The 18,222-nt window shown below is 38.1% G+C and overlaps 1 protein-coding gene across 3 annotated transcripts in view; it reads right to left on the bottom strand.

The window, feature by feature from the left end:
* The window catches only part of grik1a (glutamate receptor, ionotropic, kainate 1a), a 53,274-nt gene that overhangs the window by 27,767 nt on the left and 7,285 nt on the right, over positions 1-18,222 (bottom strand). For all 3 annotated transcript variants that reach the window (XM_065290725.1, XM_065290729.1, XM_073816036.1), the window contains exons 2-7: positions 12,128-12,295; positions 11,060-11,317; positions 4,032-4,213; positions 3,719-3,772; positions 2,603-2,776; positions 1,026-1,169 (exon numbers count right to left, since the gene is read on the bottom strand). In XM_065290725.1, the coding sequence (XP_065146797.1) occupies positions 1,026-1,169; positions 2,603-2,776; positions 3,719-3,772; positions 4,032-4,213; positions 11,060-11,317; positions 12,128-12,295 (980 nt within the window). The remainder of the gene's footprint in view (positions 1-1,025; positions 1,170-2,602; positions 2,777-3,718; positions 3,773-4,031; positions 4,214-11,059; positions 11,318-12,127; positions 12,296-18,222) is intronic.

Raw genomic sequence — 18,222 nt, 5'->3', positions numbered from 1 at the left:
TTTGCTGGAGTATTGCTTTAAGATGAAGTAAATGTGGAAACTGTAGGTATGTCAAATTTTAACATAGAGTAGTCCCCCTATGTTAACTAAGTATAATTTCACTGCTGCTTACAAACCTATTTTAAACGTATAAAAAGTACACTGTAAAACAAGTTGGTTCTACTTAAAATTTTGAGTTAAAGGCCGGGTGAACGATTTTTGAGAAACGCGTTGAAAAAGGGAGTCGGGCCGAGTACCAAAACACACTTGTAGCCAATCAGCAGTAAGGGGCGTGTCTACTAACTGACATCGTTGCCTGGGTTGCATACGTGTGGGGCGGGTCTATCAAAAGAAGGTCCAGATTCTGTTGGGGTAGGGGTGTGTTTGTTTAGGTGATTTCAAATGTCAACATTGGCTTTCAGAGATCATGCACCCTGCCTTTAATTCAACTTAAAAATATTAGTTGGCAACATTTTTTACACAACCTTTTGAGTTAACTAATATTTTTTTATTAAATTAACTTAAAGTCGCAATGAAATTTTATTGAAAAACTGTAATTTGTTTTGAAATATTGTGGTATTTTTACAAATGGCTTCATTATGGTCGCTTCACTTGAAGTTCTTGGAAGTCGCTATAAAAAATAAACATATATTATTATTATTTTTTTATTCCTCTGCCCTCATAATCTTAAATACCCCCCCCCCCTTACTTTCAGTCATCTGGTATGACAGGTGGGCAGGGTCCGAGAAAAGATTGCAGTGATTAGCAAATAGCAACATAACCCAACTTCAAACAACCTTACAAATCTCGAATTCAAGTCCGCCCTTACCTTTTTATTTCATAAGCTGTTTCACTCACGTCACCACGGAGAAAATAAGACAATTGCTACTTCTGTTTTTATGGCAACTTTAAAATTTTAAGGCAACCAGGTAACTTACTTTTTTAAGTTGAACCAACAAATCAGTTTTTACAGTGTATTGCAAAGTGTCAAGTTAACAATTCCAGTCAATAAAGAGGAATTTACTAGACACAGGGTTGTTTCTCACCTCTTTAAACAGGTTCATGAAGCGCGGGCCGTACCTCCAGGGCTTGTGTCTGTGGCACTGCAGGGAGCTCACGGTCATCTGCGTTGCCCGCTGAGACGCCACAGCGACCATGAACACTGCGTCATACATGAGAGCGGCTTCTGTCTGCACGACCAAATCACATTACAACACATCAAATATTATCAGAAAACAAATGCTTTTATATACAGCTGAAAGAATGTTTTGTTATTTAATTAACATTAGAAATAAAAAAGCAACATTTAATATTCTGCGCTATTTCTCAGTAATACATCATCCATCTATCCGTTCCCTACACAGCCAATCCTTAGAGGTTATTAAAGAAATTGTAAACAATTCTGTGACATTGACAATGTTAATTCCTTTGTGTCAAAGCTCGGATGTCCTTCCCTTCAAGAAAAGATGCTCTATGGACATTCTCAAAGCATACTGAGATTAACATTTGCATGTTTCGCATAAACTTGTGTAGCCAGACTGCACTTCGCAAACAGCTAGAATGTCATTTTGTTTACCAATCATACCATACTGAAAAATACAGTACTTGGAATTGTAGTTTATGTTTTATTCACATATGATCAAGGAAGAGAGACCCCACCCACCCGCATTATGTTTAGTGTTATTGTGTAATTCTAAGCGCATATGTGACCTGAAATAGATTTGAATAAATCTGCCAATGCTTTCTGCCAATGCTTTCTCATCTATGCATGCCTAATAAGACTGAGCGTGCTGGCAATATCTACAGTGCCTTCTGTAGTATGGGTAGATTAGTGAATTAATCCCAGTAATTTTACCTATCAGGGTTCCCACACCTTTCAAGTGAGAGCAAGGTTACATCGTGTTACCTTTTAAGATACATTGTTACAGTTCCCTTTCGAGGGAACTCGCGCTGCGTCACTGCGGTGACACTTTTGGGACGCCTCCAGGGGTAAGTGCGTTTGAATGTTTATATCAAATTCAACCAATGATGAGGCTTAACGACAAAGACAGGGTGACGCGGGAGCCAGAAAGTATATCGCTATCTGAAATATTGCCAAAGACGGTGTAACAGGGATGCAGAAAGTATGTTGGGGAGACGCAGCGTCTCGTTCCCTTCTTAGGGAACAACAGTTACATGCCTAACCCGAAACGTTTTCATGTGTCAAACACAACTATGCAAAAAAAGCATTTTGGTTCGCATACAGAAGATATAAGCATTTAAAGTGAACAGTTCAGCACGCATGCTTAAAAAGTCTAGAATTTTTATGATATTATCCTACACTACACAGGAAATAATATGGATTTTTTTCCAGAAAACTTCTTGCATAAAATAGATTCAAGCACTTTCAATGACCTGCATCTATGCATGTATATTTTCAAAAACTTCCCAGGGCCTTGAATTTATTTCCCCAGATTCACAAACTTTCAAGGATTTCAAGGACCCATGGGAACCCTGACCTATACGGCAAAAGCTTACTGAGAGAAGATAAGAATTGGTTTACTTTGAGGTCTATATGCAAATGAGGATCGATATGCCGATCTATATGCAGATTCTGAGTAATGCGATTGGCTCATTTCCTTACAGTCATAATGCCGCTCATCAATCCGCTCTCGGGTTTGGGCGGGGTCAGCTGACGCTCCATGGACCACTTCTGGATCACGGATGCCACAAACGGATTGTCCAGATTCAGGAGGCGGAATGCCGTCATGTTGACCCCACTGTAACGGTACGGCTCGAGATCCAGCGCAAACAAATCCTGGAAGATAATGAAAAGATAATGAATATTCTCATTATTGATATTGGACAAATATCTAACACAAGATGAATCCACTGAATGTGAAATCCAGCCCAAGATCTCATAATGAAATTACTTTAGCTGGGTTTCCACAGACTGGATCACATAAGACTGTACTCATCATTAAATGTGTATATTGTAGGGATGCACCGATAGGGTTTTTTGGGCCGATACCGATTTAAACAGACAACTTCTGGCCGATACCGATGCCGATATTAAACACTTGTATACAATACTACCTCCTCTTGATATTTCTGCAGAACAACGATTTTTTTTTTGGTCTTGTTCCGAGATTTTGAAGAAAGCCCAGACCGCAGACATTTTCCCGAAATACTCTAGACCGCATGGATCACGTGAATGAGTAATCTTGCGTGATTTACTACGTGATTTATTATTTTTCCCTCATCGCAGGTCTGACAAACTATAATTTATACAACTTATTTTGTTTTGGGAAGTATTTAATTATTTTGATAATTATTGTAAAAAATGCTGGATTACGCATCAGACATGCAACTCATTGCCTTTATGCGGTTAATTAATAAACAATCGGTATCGGCCTTTCTCGTGCTGTTGCCGATATGCGATGGTTTCAAAATCATCAAAAATCGGCCGATAAATATCGGTGGCCGATACATCGATGCATCACTAGTATATTGCCTTAAAGTTGCCTTTAACGCTTACAGACATTAGCTAAAAGCTATGAAATTGGATTGAGATTTGTCTATGAAGCTAAGTACACTTTGCATAACAAAAGACTTGTCATGCCATGTAACGCATAAAAAGGCCTTTGTGATAATACAGCTTCAGTCACTTTGCATAAAATGATATTTGCCTGCTCATCACCCAATCCTATGAGAAAACGCTATTATGAAAAGCAAGCAGCAGGGCGTTTCAGGCACTCACCAAAGTAGTAAAGAAGAAATGATAGTATTCAGTCATCATACCCATCGACATCAGCTGCGGGGGAAAAAAACAAAACAAGACATGTTTTTGTACTAATCCGGAAAAGAGAGAAAAAAGCAATGATGGGTTGCGTTTCAAAAAGGATGGTTTCAGCAGTATTTAGAGATGAAGAAATTATCTCAGCTCTGAAATGCCTGCTGGGTCACAGCATGCAAAAGCACTTCTGATCCATTTCTAATTCATATCAGTCTGCGTCATATAGCTTGAGTTCAATGAAAGTTTAAAACACGCAGTTGCCGTTCACGTTCTCCACCTGTTTGAGAAGTTCGGCGGCTACTTGGTATGAGCAGTCGAAGATGATGTAAAACTCCTTTTCCTTCTTCATCTCTTTCAGTAAGGGGCGAGAGTCGCCTCCTCCCGAAGGCAGCTGGCGAATCCGGATCTTGAGGCTGTTTTTCGCCGGCGCTTTGATCAGCTCCTGCATGCGCATTAATCCTTTAGACGACAAACAGAAAAGTGTTATCGAAGGTGGGCTGCAATGCAAGACAAGAGAAACCCATCACTAGCTCCAGTAATTACACCTTTTGATTTCCCCGGTGTGGTGGCAGATGTTTACGGGACCATAAATTGGTACTTGTTTATCCCGTCGCAACACAACAATCAGATTGGGGTTGGCAATCTTTTATCAAAAAGGAAACTTGGCCTACTATGATTCAAAGTGATGCATTAAAAAGCAGTGGGTCAAAGTGATCCCTGGAGGTTGAACAGGCAAGGCATAAATAGTCCTGTAGCTCAATTGGTAGCGCATGCTGTTGCAAAAGATTATGAGTTCGATTCTTAGGGAACACACATGCTGATAAAAATAGCTTGCATGCACTGTAAGTCGCTTACAGTGATGAAAGCCTCTGCCAAAAGCATAAACATCCACAGAAATGTAAATTGGTGGTAATTAGGGATGGAAATCACAAATCTGATTCTGCCTAATGATTCTGGTTTCTTAACAATAACATTAACATTTCTTTAGTCATTTACAGCAATTAAATAACTAACAGTCTACTAATGAATACTAAAAAATCTTCTGATGCATGTTTGGTGTCATCAAAAGGACAATAATAAGCAAATTGTGTTGCTTAATCATTGTCTTATTATGTTGTGTTTTCTCTTATCACATTCATTTTAGACATTAATTTAAAAGATTAGTCCATTTTCTTAAAAAAATCCAGATAATTATCTCACCCCCATGTCATCCAAAATGTTGATGTCTTTCTTTGTTCAGTCGAGAAGAAATTAAGTTTATTGAGATAAACATTTTTCTAATTTTAATACTTTATTGTACCCCAATAGTTTACAATTGCAGTTTGAACGCAGCTTCAAACGATCCTGAACGAGGCACAAGGGTCTTATCTTGCAAAAAGATTGTCATTTTTGACAAGAAAAATAATAACTATGCACTTTTAAACCACAACTTCCAGTCTTGTGTTGTGTGACTCGCCAGCGCGACCTTACGTAATTGCGTAAGCATGTTGAAAGGTCACAAGTTACATTTATGTGAGCCGTCACGGAAACCAGTGACACAAGTCGGCAGCACAACTTTCGAGATAATGAGAAAGAAAGTTTTTATTTTTTCAAAATTGGTGATTTTCGTTTTTTTGCAGAATCTGTTACGCACATTTGCGGACCATTTTAAACATTACACCGACACAAAGACATTAGTTAGTATCAACAAAGGAAGATATTTTGAGAAAAATTTGTAACCAAACCATTTGTGGACCCCATTCACTTCTATAGTAAGAAAAAATAATACTATGGAAGTAAATGGGGTCCACGACCGGTTTGGTTACAAACATTTCTCAAAATACCTTCATCAGAACAAAGAAATGTACAGGTTTGTAACAACATGAGAGTGAGTAAATGATGACAGAATTTAAATTTTTGGGTGAATTATCCCTTTAATCAGGGTTCCCACACCTTAGTTAAATGAGTAGTCCACTTTAAAGATGGGGTCCATTGACTTTTTATAGTAGGAAAAAATACTATGGTAAGTCAATGGGCCCCATCTATAAAGTGGACTACTCCTTTAACTTCAAATTCAAGGACATTTCAAGGACTTTCCAGGTCCAATACCTTCAAATTCAAGGACTAAATAATAATAATTCCTTACATTTATATAGCGCTTTTCTCAGTACTCAAAGCGCTTTACATATGAACGGGGGAATCTCTTCAACCACCACCAATGTGCAGCATCCACCTGGATGATGCGACGGCAGCCATATTGCGCCAGAACGCTCACCACACACCAGCTTATTAGTGGAGAGGAGACAGAGTGATATAGCCAATTAGTATGAGGGATGATTAGTAGGCCAATGGGCAAGTTTTGGCCAGGATGCCGGGGCACACCCCTACTCTTTTTCGAAGGACATCCTGGGATTTTTAATGACCACAGAGAGTCAGGACCTCGGTTTAACGTCTCATCCGAAGGACGGTGCTTTTTTTGACAGTATAGTGTTCCCGTCACTATACTGGGGTGTTAGGACCCACAAAGACCACAGGGTGAGCACCCCCTGCTGGTCTCACTAAAACCACTACCAGCAGCAACCTGGTTTTTCCCAAGTGGTCTCCTATCCAAGTACTGACCAGGCTCAGCCCTGCTTAGCTTCAGTGGGCAAGCTGTCTTGGGCTACAGGGTGATATGGCTGCTGGGGACACATTTCAAGTGAGAGCAAGGTTACATCGTGTTACCTTTTAAGATACATTGTTACAGTTCCCTTTTGAGGGAACTCGCGCTGCATCACTGCGGTGACACTTTGGGGACGCCTCCAGTAGTAAGTGCGTCTGAATGTGTATATCAAATTCAACCAATGGTGAGGCTTAATGACAAAGACAGGGTTACGCGGGAGCCATGAAGTATATCACTATCTGAAATTTTGCCAAAGACGGAGGAAGTATGGCAAGTGAGACACAGCATCTCGTTCCCTTCTTAGAAAACAACAGTTACATATGTAACCCGATATGTTTTCATGTGTCAAACACAACTATGCAAAAAAGCATTTTGGTATGAATCAACATTCGCATACAGAAGATATAAAGCGAATAGTTTATATCCTACAATACACAGAGAATTATATGGATTTTTTTCCAGAAAACTCTTGCATAAAATAGATTCAAGCACTTTCTATGACCTGTATCTATGTATGAATATTTTCAAAAACTTTCCAGGGCCTTGAATTTCTTCCCCCAGATTCACAAACTTTCAAGGATTTCAAGGACCCGTGGGAACCCTGTTTAATGCACTTAAATAAATTAAATTTAATGTACCAAATGAAATACGAAAATACACAAAATCCTTGCTTTTTATTGCACACCTAATTTAAGTCTGAGCCATTTCTAGCACTGTAGGATATAACCAGCAGGTATGAGCTACCTAACAAACCCCAAAGCACTGAAATCATTTTTCTAATGCTGTTCAGCCTGCCTTGTATTGTTGGGATTTAAATATAATCTAACTGTAGCATGTCTACATTGGGCCATTCTTAAAATAGATTTAATTATTTATCTCTACAGCCACTGGAACTCAAGGACACCCAAATTGGATAACAAAATGTTTAATATTCTTAGGGGATCAATCAGACTAATATTTTGGGGCATAAATTTCTAATTAGGCAGTGCTGCTATAAAGGATGAAGTCATTTGTCTCGCAATAAATAGTCAGCCAAAGTTGCCCAAATTGCCTAATAATATTATCCATTCACAGTTGTAAGAAACAGAACAGAATCCTTCAATCACAAGCAAAAGTTCAATTTCTGTGATGCACAAACAAAAATGTGGAACCTAATTTAGTTACAGGCAACACTGTTATTTGTTTTGATTTGGTTTTGGCCATATAATGACACACTTCCAAGCAAGTATTAGATTGTAAATCATTTTTATCAAACCCAATGATGTTACAGGAAGAAGGTACGAGTTGTACGGACACACACACTGAAAGTTCTGTATAATTTGCTTTGCGAAATCAGGTTGCGGTATTGTGAAATAAATGAGCCTATTGTTGGCCACAACTGAGCTGGTGTGATGTGTAATATTAGAAGTGTTATACTGTGGTAAATTTGGGCTGAAAATTGGGCATCTGTTCCCTGAGCCCCCTAATGATTTGGATACAAATCACTGCCTGTGACTTGCACACACTGGTCCATTTGTTAAAGCAATTCTTGACTTTTTACAAATACATTTTGAGTTTGAAAGGGATGTATAAATAGAAATATTTTCAAGGGAAGTTTCTTTCATTTACAGTATATGGTTGTTTCTTAAAGCTTGTTTTTATCAGATTTGATTTGCTGACCAAATTAGTTGCATAAAAAATAAAATAACAGATAATAGCCGGGTATGTGAGGTTTAGATGTGTTTAGTATGGGATGTATTGAAGAACTACAGAATACTGCCTTGTAAATGTCCATAATGTTGATGGATTATCCATTGTACTTTCTGTGAACAACAATATAATAACATAAACATAACAGTGTTTCTCATAGGCTACATTAGTTTATTTGTTAACAAAATTAAAACTGACCCCCACCAATAATTATTACACATCGTGCTTTTCACTACCTCTCTCTCACATGTGAGGTTCTGTACACATACCCGTGGCATCAGTCGGCACGCTGTGCTGTGACCCCGACCCTCATTTAAGGCTGGTTTATATTTGAAACATTAACATGTGCACGTTTGTGTTAACGGGGAGTGGGCGGACGTGCATGCTAAGTGTGCACAGAATTTTTTGTAACTTTGCGGGTGACTTCGCATCCAAAAATGACATCTGACCACATTCTAGTTACCCACTTTTCACCTTTGTTTTAAATTTTTACATTGTGAAATACTAGAAGTGCAGAGCGTACAAACTGTAAGTTTGTTGCCTTTGGAGCAGTTTCCCGGACAGGATTTAAAATGAATCCAGTTATATTATGACATTTCAGTAGTTTTTACAAACATACCTTTCAAAACAGAATACTGGTATGCATCTTAAAGGGATAGTTCACCCAAAAATGAAAATGATGTCATCATTTACTCACTCTCATGTTGTTACAAACCCACATAAATTTCGTTGTTCTAATGAATACAAAGGAAGATATTTTGAGAAATGTTCATAATCAAACCATTCATGGACCCCCTCACTTCCATAGTAGGAAAAACAAATACTATGGATGTAAATGGGGTCCACGAATGGTTTGATTACAAACATTTCTTAAAATATCTTCCTTTGTGTTTATCAGAACAAAGAAATTTATACGGGTTTGTAACAACATGAGGGTAAGTAAATGATGACAGAATTTTCATTTTTGGGTGAACTATCCCTTTAAGACAAAACTGTCCCAGATACTCCCCCTACAGGATGTCACCCAATGCAAAATAATCACACAGCATTAGTTCTGATGCGGCTGATGTCCAATAGTGGGAAAAATTTCTATCTGCTGATGTCCAATAGTGGGAAAATTTCAATCGGCTGATGTCCAATAGTGGGAAAAATTCAATTGGCTGATGTCCAACAGTTCAATCGGCTGATGCCCAATAGTGGGAAAATTTGCTTTTATCTGCCGATACTGGTTATAGGCCGATACATCGGTACATCCCTTAATTATATCAATCTTTTTGTGCCACTTTTCTTTGACGTGAGACAGGAAAGAAAATGTGCTACATTTTATAGGCCAAATCTGAATCTGTAGATCTCATTTACTGTAAGCACCACAACACACAGTACAAGGCCACAGACGTGATGCTACATTTCTACAATTACAATTTAAAAGATAATTAATCTGTTTTTTAATTGTGTTAACATGAGTGCTATCTCTAGCCACTAAGTGGTCTCTCATCTTTTTAAAAGAAATAATGAGCCTTCAAGAAAGTCGAATTTCACATAAACTGACACATGTGCCATAAACAATGAAATACACGTCTGCAATGACCAGCAAGATTAAAACAGAAACTGTTTAAACAAGAAATAAAATGTACTGTAGTTTAATATTCAAGTCAATAGTTGACTGTTTTAACATCAAATTTCAGTCAGCACTTGGATAACCATAACCTTTAGGTTTAGAAGAGGCCAAGAGATCAAAATGTCAAATTCAAACTATGATATTGATTAGATGCTCAGTCTACAAGAAATAAACTAACAAAAGGCAAGGGCAATGTAAATCAAACCTGCTTAAAGTCAATGCTTCTGAAACGAAACTGGTAGAGCATAGCACTAGCAACACCAAGCTTACGCGTTCGAATCCCAGGGCGCTGCCATTAGGGAAATCACAACTACTTATCTAGAATTGGCTTTTGGTTGACGAGAACGAAACACAAGCTGAAACAGTGCCATGTAAAACAATAATACACAGCTACCAGAAGAATCAATTATTATTGAATGTCATTTAAAGGAAAACACCACAGTTTTTCAATATTTTACTAAGTTCTTACCTCAACTTGGACTAATTAATACATACCTATCTTTATTTAATGCATGCACTTAATCTTTGTACAGCGTGTTGTGAATGTGTTAGCATTTAGCCTAGCCCCATTCATTCCTTAGGATCCAAACAGCGATGAATTTAGAAGCCACCAAACACTTCCATGTTTTCTCTATTTAAAGACTGTTACATGAGTATTTTACAAAATAAAATGAAGCGATTTTTAAAGGAGATAAAAAATTTGAACTATATTGTATGGCGGAAGAGCACTTAGTTTGCAGCACTTCGACCTCGGGCGCAGTAATATTGACAGAAAGTTTGAGTGAGAGGGGGAGTAGTCAAGAGTGATGATGTTTTGTTTTGTGCCACCATACTTACTCGTGTAACTACTCATGTAACAGTCTTTAAATAGGGAATACATGGAAGTGTTTGGTGGCTTCTAAATTCTTCCCTGTTTGGATCCTAAAGAATGAATAGGGCTATGCTAAATGCTAACACATTCATGACAAGCTGTACAAAGATTAAATGCATGCATTAAAAACAGGTGAGTATGTCTTAATTCGTCTAAGTTGAGGTAACAACATAGTAAAATATTGAAAAAAGGTGGTGTTTTCCTTTAAACAACACAGAAGGAATATTAATCTTTTTTGTATTCAGTTCCAAATCCCACTTATTTCAAATAGATGCAAATACATCTGAGATCAAATATATATGAAATTGTTTAATTTATGAGGATTTCAGTACAATGTTGTGGCCTGCAGTGTCACTTTATAAAGCCTGGTGAAGCATAAAGTTGTAAAGATCCCATTTCAAAAAGACTTTCAACACATTGAGCCGCCCTTCAAAAGTCCCTCTGTAAAAATCGTTATACCCTTTCTCATCCATAACAGTCACTCACCTGTGCTGTCCTCATACACGACAGTAACAGACTTCCATTTGAAGAAAGTGACAATGTCCAGAATAGCCCTGCTTATGGAGGTGTACTCAGGGTAGAGGTTAATGTAAAAATTGTCTTTATTGTCCACAGAAGGGTGTTTCCAGCGGGTCTGGATGTGTGGCACCTCTAGGGCATTGCAAATGGATTGGACGGCACTGACGGAGGAGCTGTGAGCGGGGCCGAAGACCGCCGCAACCCCTAGAGCCAACTGGTCACATACTGCGAGAGAGAAAGAAAAAAGGACAGACAAGGATTGGAAAACAAGTGACATTAGACGAGAAGCGGTTCTGAATGAATCACCTTATTCGTATTTAAAGGGAACTCCACTTTTTTGGAAAATATACTAATTTTCCAGCTCCCCTAGAGTTAAATATTAGATTTTTACTGTTTTGGAATCCATTGAGCTGATCTCCGGGCCTGGCACTACCACTTTTAGCATAGCTTAGCACAATCCATTGAATCTGATTAGACCATTAGCATTGCGCTAAAAAATAACCAAAGAGTTCCGATATTTTTTAAATTTTCTGATATTTTTCTTTCATTTTGGCATAATAATTAAGGACTTTTTTGCTGTAACATGGCTGCAGCAGGCATGGTAATATTACACACTGCCTGAAAATAGTCCCCTGCCATTGAAAGTTACTAAGGGGACTATTTTCTGCTGCTGCTTAATATCATTGCGCCTGCTGCAGCCATGTTACAGCAGCAAAGTCCTTGATAATTACGCCAGAATAACACAACTATACATTTTCTGTTGGTCTTAATACACGATGTAACTACAGAAGAGTCAAGTTTTAAAAAGGAAAAATATCTAAACTCTTTGGTTATTTTTTGCGTGATGCTAATGGTCTAATCAGATTCAATGGATTATGCTAAGCTATGCTAAAACTGATACCGCCAGACCCGGAGATCAGCTGAATGGATTCCAAAAAGGTAAAAATCAAATGTTTAACTCTAGGGGAGCTGGAAAATGAGCATATTTTCAAAAAAAAGTGGAGTGTCCCTTTAATCCTCAATGAAGCCTCGTACCTCTTCGTGAAGCCTCAAAACTGTCAAAGAGATTTACTCTCTGGATGTCGTAGGTCAGCGTGGTGTTTGGCATCAAGGTTCGGTTTCGGTTAATGTTAGTAACAGCAAATTTAAAGGCGACTTCATCCATACTCACAGGTTCGTTCTCCCGCGTCTCAAAAATACCTCCTGCAACAAAAACAGAGGTAAACAACAAAAAGTCTTTCACTAAAGATTGAACACTTTACTGATACACAACAACACTTGTTTTCCTGTAGCTCAATTGGTATAGAATTTATCAGGCAGTGCAAAGGTCATGCGTTCGATACCCAAGGATTGCACATACTGTTAAAATGTATGATGTGAATGCACTGCAGCATTAAACCCGGAGTATAGTCTGTTTTTTTACATGTATTGTATGCGAAGGTACGCACACGGTTGAACGCACAACCTTGCAAAGTATGGGGTTGTTTTGTATAAAAGTGTCTAAATGTTACTGGAGCCCACATTAGTACAATTAAAACTAACAAACTGGTGATGCATAACATCAAAACCCCTTCTAAAAAGCCAGGCTATTGTTAAAGCATAGTAAATCTCTTTATTAAAAACTGCTTCAAAGCAAAACACTTACATCTATGCATTTTCTCGACGCTTGCAGTGCACTGAAGGTATGAAGTTTTAATTAGCATACAGCATGTCTACTCCACGGGAACCAACTCATGACCTTGTCATTGCTATGCTGTGTCAGTCGAATTATAGTAACGCATCTTGCAAAAGCAATGACTATTTTATGAATGCATAATCTTAATAATTCATGAAACAGTCCAATTTAAAACATGATCAGAAAAATTTCACGCAGTGATATACAATAGCTGCTTGCGCTTTTGAATAATTTACAATGCTATTATACGATACGCCTCTAAATGTCAGTACTAAGTATGTGATGTCAGTGCTAAACAGGTTATACCGGGTTATTTAGCGGTTCTCATATCATATCATAACATAAAAAAATCTCAAATGGCAGATTGAGCAGCTTAACCAGAAATTGGGCTAATTGGCTGATGCTGTGTTCGACCTTTAACATGCCATTTTTAAATCGGCCCCTTGCAGTGAAGCTTGTTGTCGCAATGATGAGAGGTTAATCTGGATTTAGTGGCCGGCAGATAACATCGCATGCATATCAGACTATAACCAAGATCAAAAATAGACGGGTCACAGTTAAATCATCAAAGGATCTTCAGGCTCTCTCTCAGTATGATTTTTACACAGTGGGGTGTGTAAATCTCAACCTTGCATAAATGTCTGGACTAAGTGTGCATTTATCTTGAGAATTATGCATGAGCATCTGGTATCAAACGTATTAGTTGTAACGCCACAGTACTGGGGGCAACAAAACAGACAAATACAATCAAGAATGGTGAAGATCCGTCTGGAAGACATCCACCTGAGATTGAGCTCTAATCAAAGAGCGCCAGCAAGCTAGTCTCAGCAGGATATAATGGTCCATTGATTCACCAATAAGCAGCCAACCTTCAACATTGAATGTGACAGATTGTCTCTTTAATGAAAATAGTGAATGTAGATAAGAATGATTAAATGGAAATGTTAATGTTCAGAAAAAAATTAGGCTCTGTGCGCCTGTGCAAGGTTTAGTGAAACCAGGTTTCAGAGCTTGTTTTGGATGAATTAAGGGAAAAACTTCAAGAAAAAAGCCAAAAAGTCCTGCTGTGGGCAACACACTTGATGTTCAGATATTCCCTCGAGGAGACAAAGAACTGAACACGCCACACAGGGAGATTTAGCCTGTGAAAAACCCACTGCTTTCATACAAAGCGAGATGGCCAGGTTGGCTCCCATGGAGGGTTAGAGATGAGAACCAACCCTCAAGCTTTTTTAGACAAGACGTGTGCACAAAGTTGATAACATGGCTAATACTGAAAGGTCTATTAATGCTTATCACCCATTGTTATTCTGGAAACTAGTGTTGTAGTCAAGACCCACCTAAACCGAGACCAAGTCATGACCAAGACCAAGACAGGCCGAGACCGAGACAAGACCAAGACTTTAAAGGGTCGAGACCGAGTCAAGACCAAGACCAAGACAGGCCGAGACCAAGTCAAGACCAAGACCATTGCAAATCACTGCATTAAAACACTTATGATCAAATGTGGAATATGCATATGATTAGGCACTTCTTGTCTGTGTGTGTGTGTGTGTGCGTGCGCGTGCGTGCGTTTGTGTGTGTGTGCCATCAGAGAAGTTGATAAAATAATCAAAGGCATTGCAGATATGTGGGAATTTATCTTTGTCTATAAGCAAATAAAAGTGAACAAACACTAAAGAGCTGAAATCAACTTAACAATTTATTCTGAACTGTCTTTCCATGGCTTGCCATCCACTTAACACAATGCAGGTGTTTTTAGTAATACAATTAGAAAATTTGTCATTGGGAGAAACGTAAACAATGCTTAAACAATGCCAACATCATATGCCAAACCTGAATAAACTGCATAAAATTTATGATAAAAAATAAAGCTGTGATGTGCACTGCAAAAAATGATTTTCAAGAAAAAATGTTCTTAGTATTTTTGTCTTGTTTTCAGTAAAAATATCTAAAAATTCTTAAATTAAGATGCTTTTTCTTGATGAGCAAAACTACCCAAGAAAATAAGTCTAGTTTTATTAAATTTAAGTGATTTTGTGAATAAAACAAGCAAAAAAATCTGCCAATGGGGTAAGAAAAAAAATCTTGAACCTTTTTCTTAAACAATATATTCAAGAAAAAAATGTGTTTTATGCACAATTTTATATTTTTGGTCTAAAAACTAGACATATTTTCTTGGGTGGTTTTGTTAATCAAGAAAAAGCATTTTAATTTAAGAATTTTTTTATATTTTTACTGAAAACAAGACAAAAATACTACCATTTTTTTTTCTTGAAAATCATTTTTTGCAGTGTGCCATCAGTTGTGGTCTTCACCAGTCTTGAAATAAAATTCAGAGTCCTCTTTGTCTGAGACCGAGACGAGACCGAGTAAAAATGCGGTCGATTCCAAGACGAGACCAAGACCTTTAAAAAGTGGTCTTGAGACCGGTCTTGAGATCGAGACCGGTCTCGAGAACTACAACACTACTGAAAACACCAAATCAATTCAACTTCACTTTTCTCTCAATTACCCTGAACCTAACACTGGAGCAACATATATTTCATGTCGTCAACAAGAATTAGTAACCCAATCGAAAGGAAAGCATATGAAGTGGCATGTAGACACCTGTTGGGTATCTGTGTCTCTCTCACAGCACTATAATGCTTACTTGAGCATGCTTAATGCTTTATTTCTATTCATTGGAAAACGGTACCTTGGGGACCCAAAGCATTTGCAATTCACCTCTGAGACCAGAGCTTTAATGAATGTTGATGTTTATGTCATTACATGCATTTTGCCCTTGCAATAAACATCTGGTGAGGCACATAAATTAAGCAACATTATTTCACAAATGAACAACTTTAATTTATGGACTCAACTAAAGGATTTTTTGATAAGAGGTGCTTATTATGGATTATTATAGCTCATATTTAAATGGATGGTTCAGCCAAAATTGAAAATAACCTCATGATTTACTAAAGTAGAAAATGTTCCAAACTTTATAATGGAAGTAAATGGTGCTTCTGATTTACAGCCCTAAAAAGTCTATCCATCCTTCATGGAAGTAATCCACACGACTTGGTTAATAAAGGTCTTCTGAGGGCAATCGATGCAATTTTGTAAGAAAAATATCAATATTTAGAACTTTACAAACTAAAAGTAAGCTTCCAGTAATGACCCACAAATGTTCATCTTGTCTCTCTCAACTCATCTCCACTACGTCTTGTACGCTATGTCCTACACCATAAAACCAGCACATTGTCTAATATGACTCTAATTGTCTTTGTCTAAAAAAAAAATTGAGGATATACAGGAGTTGTGCTACAGGAACACCAAGCCACAAACACGGCACAGTCAGGCACTTAAGAGTTTCTTCAAAAGATATAAAAATCTGGTTTAACCTGAAGCCTCACAGACAGTATCCAGAGAAAGATCTCTTTAAAAGTGGCACTGGCACCACAACAGCTGAGTACAGTCTCAGGAGATGCTTCATTTATGCAGTTCACGAAAGTTTAATGGGGAACATGTCAACCCAGACTCCAGTGGCTGGCACAAATTAGGGACTACAAGGCCACCTCTTGTCGCAATTGTGATGCAATGTAAGAATAACAAGAAATTACATTGCAAATATGCTAAAGTGGCAATTCAAGTCGAAACTGCCAGCAGGAACACACAATAAAAGTAATACATTGCAAAAGACAGGAAAATATACCATTACTTGTATACAATGAAATGTTTAGGATGCACTCTTAGTTAACATTTTATTACATTCTAACACTGTTTGTCTCTTGGTTTAACATCTCTAGTAGCAGAGCAGGCGGTGCTTGTTCATTCTAAATGTTCTAATATCCATATTTTACACGATCCATGAAATGCCGCGAACAAACACGTTGCTAGTATCAAGTCACAAATATGCTAAAGACCTAAGACGGGTGAGACGCGGCAATACATCCAATCAGAGAAACTGGTCTTTTTTAATTAAAGAAAACATATATCAACTATATTTTCCTCATTTGATTACATTACAAGTCATGATATATATTAAATTAATAAAAAAACTTTGTAGGGGGGCACAACAACCTGTTTGGGGGGCACTGCCCGCGAATGCCCCCCCTTGACGCCAGCCCTGTCTAGTAGCTTGTTTATAGATGTCAGGCTACTGCAGGCTTCTAAAGCAACGTTTACACTGTCAGAGACACACTAGACTTTAAAGGAGGGGTGCATGATTTTTGAAACACACTTGCGTTTGCCGTGGCAGCTCCGAGACTCTGGAATGAGCTGCCTTTGCACATCAGACTGACTGAGTCTCTTCCTGTCTTTAAATCCCGTCTTAAAACTCATTTATTTTCTTTGGCTTTTAACTCAGTATGAGGGTTGATTTTGTTAGTTGTGTTTTAAATGCTGTATTTATTTATTTGTTTTTATTGTGCACCTTTGTTGTATGTTTTGCTTTATTTTATGGACTGTGTTCAGCACTTTGGTCAACAGTGTTGTTTTTAAGGTGCTTTATAAATAAATGTGGATTGGATTGTAGCCAATCAGCATTAAGGGGCGTGTCTCCTAACCAACATCATTGCCTGGGTTGCGTATGTGTGGGGCGGGTCTATCAAAAGAAGGTCCAGATTATATTGGGGTAGGGGCTTGTTTGTTTAGGTGATTTCAAATATCAACATTGGCTTTCAGAGATCATGCGCCTTTAAGTATGCAAATATTTTTCAGATTTAACTGCGAATATGGACAGGGAGCGATTTATCCATCTTTGCTTTTCAGTAAGGTCACGCCATGACGTACTGATTTTCTACTGGTCACGTCTTCACGTAATACGATTTCACAGGTCAGAGTTCATCAGACTTGGTACGCAGTGTATTGCAAAATACAGGGTTCCCACACCTTACTTAACTTCAAATTCAAGGACCTTTTAAGGACTTTCCAGGTCCAATACCCTCAAATTCAAGGACTAAATGTGGGGACACATTTCAAGTGGGAGCAAGGTTACATCGTGTTACCTTTTAAGATACATTGTTACATTTCCCTTTTGAGGGAACTCGCGCTGCGTCACTGCGGTGACACTTTGGGGACGCCTACAGGGGTAAGTGCATCTGAATGTGTATATCAAATTCAACCAATGATGAGGCCTAACAACAAAGACAGGGCGACGCGGGAGCCATGAAGTATATTGTTATCTGAAATATTGCCAAAGACGGCGTTACAGGGACGCAGGAAGTATGGCACAAGGGAGACACAGCTTCTCATTCCCTTTTAAGGGAGCAACAGTTACATACGCAACCCAAGACGTTTTCATGTGTCAAAAACAATTATGCAAAACAGCATTTTGATATGAATCAATATTCACATACAGAAGATATAAGCATTTAAAGAGAACAGTTTAGCACGTGTGCTTAAAAGGCTAGAATTTCTATAATATTATCCTACACTACATTCAATTACCTGTATCTTTGTATGTATATTT

This window comes from Paramisgurnus dabryanus, chromosome 10 (genome assembly GCF_030506205.2).
Source record: "Paramisgurnus dabryanus chromosome 10, PD_genome_1.1, whole genome shotgun sequence".
Lineage (NCBI taxonomy): Eukaryota > Metazoa > Chordata > Actinopteri > Cypriniformes > Cobitidae > Paramisgurnus > Paramisgurnus dabryanus.
This window is presented reverse-complemented; position numbering and strand designations above follow the sequence as displayed.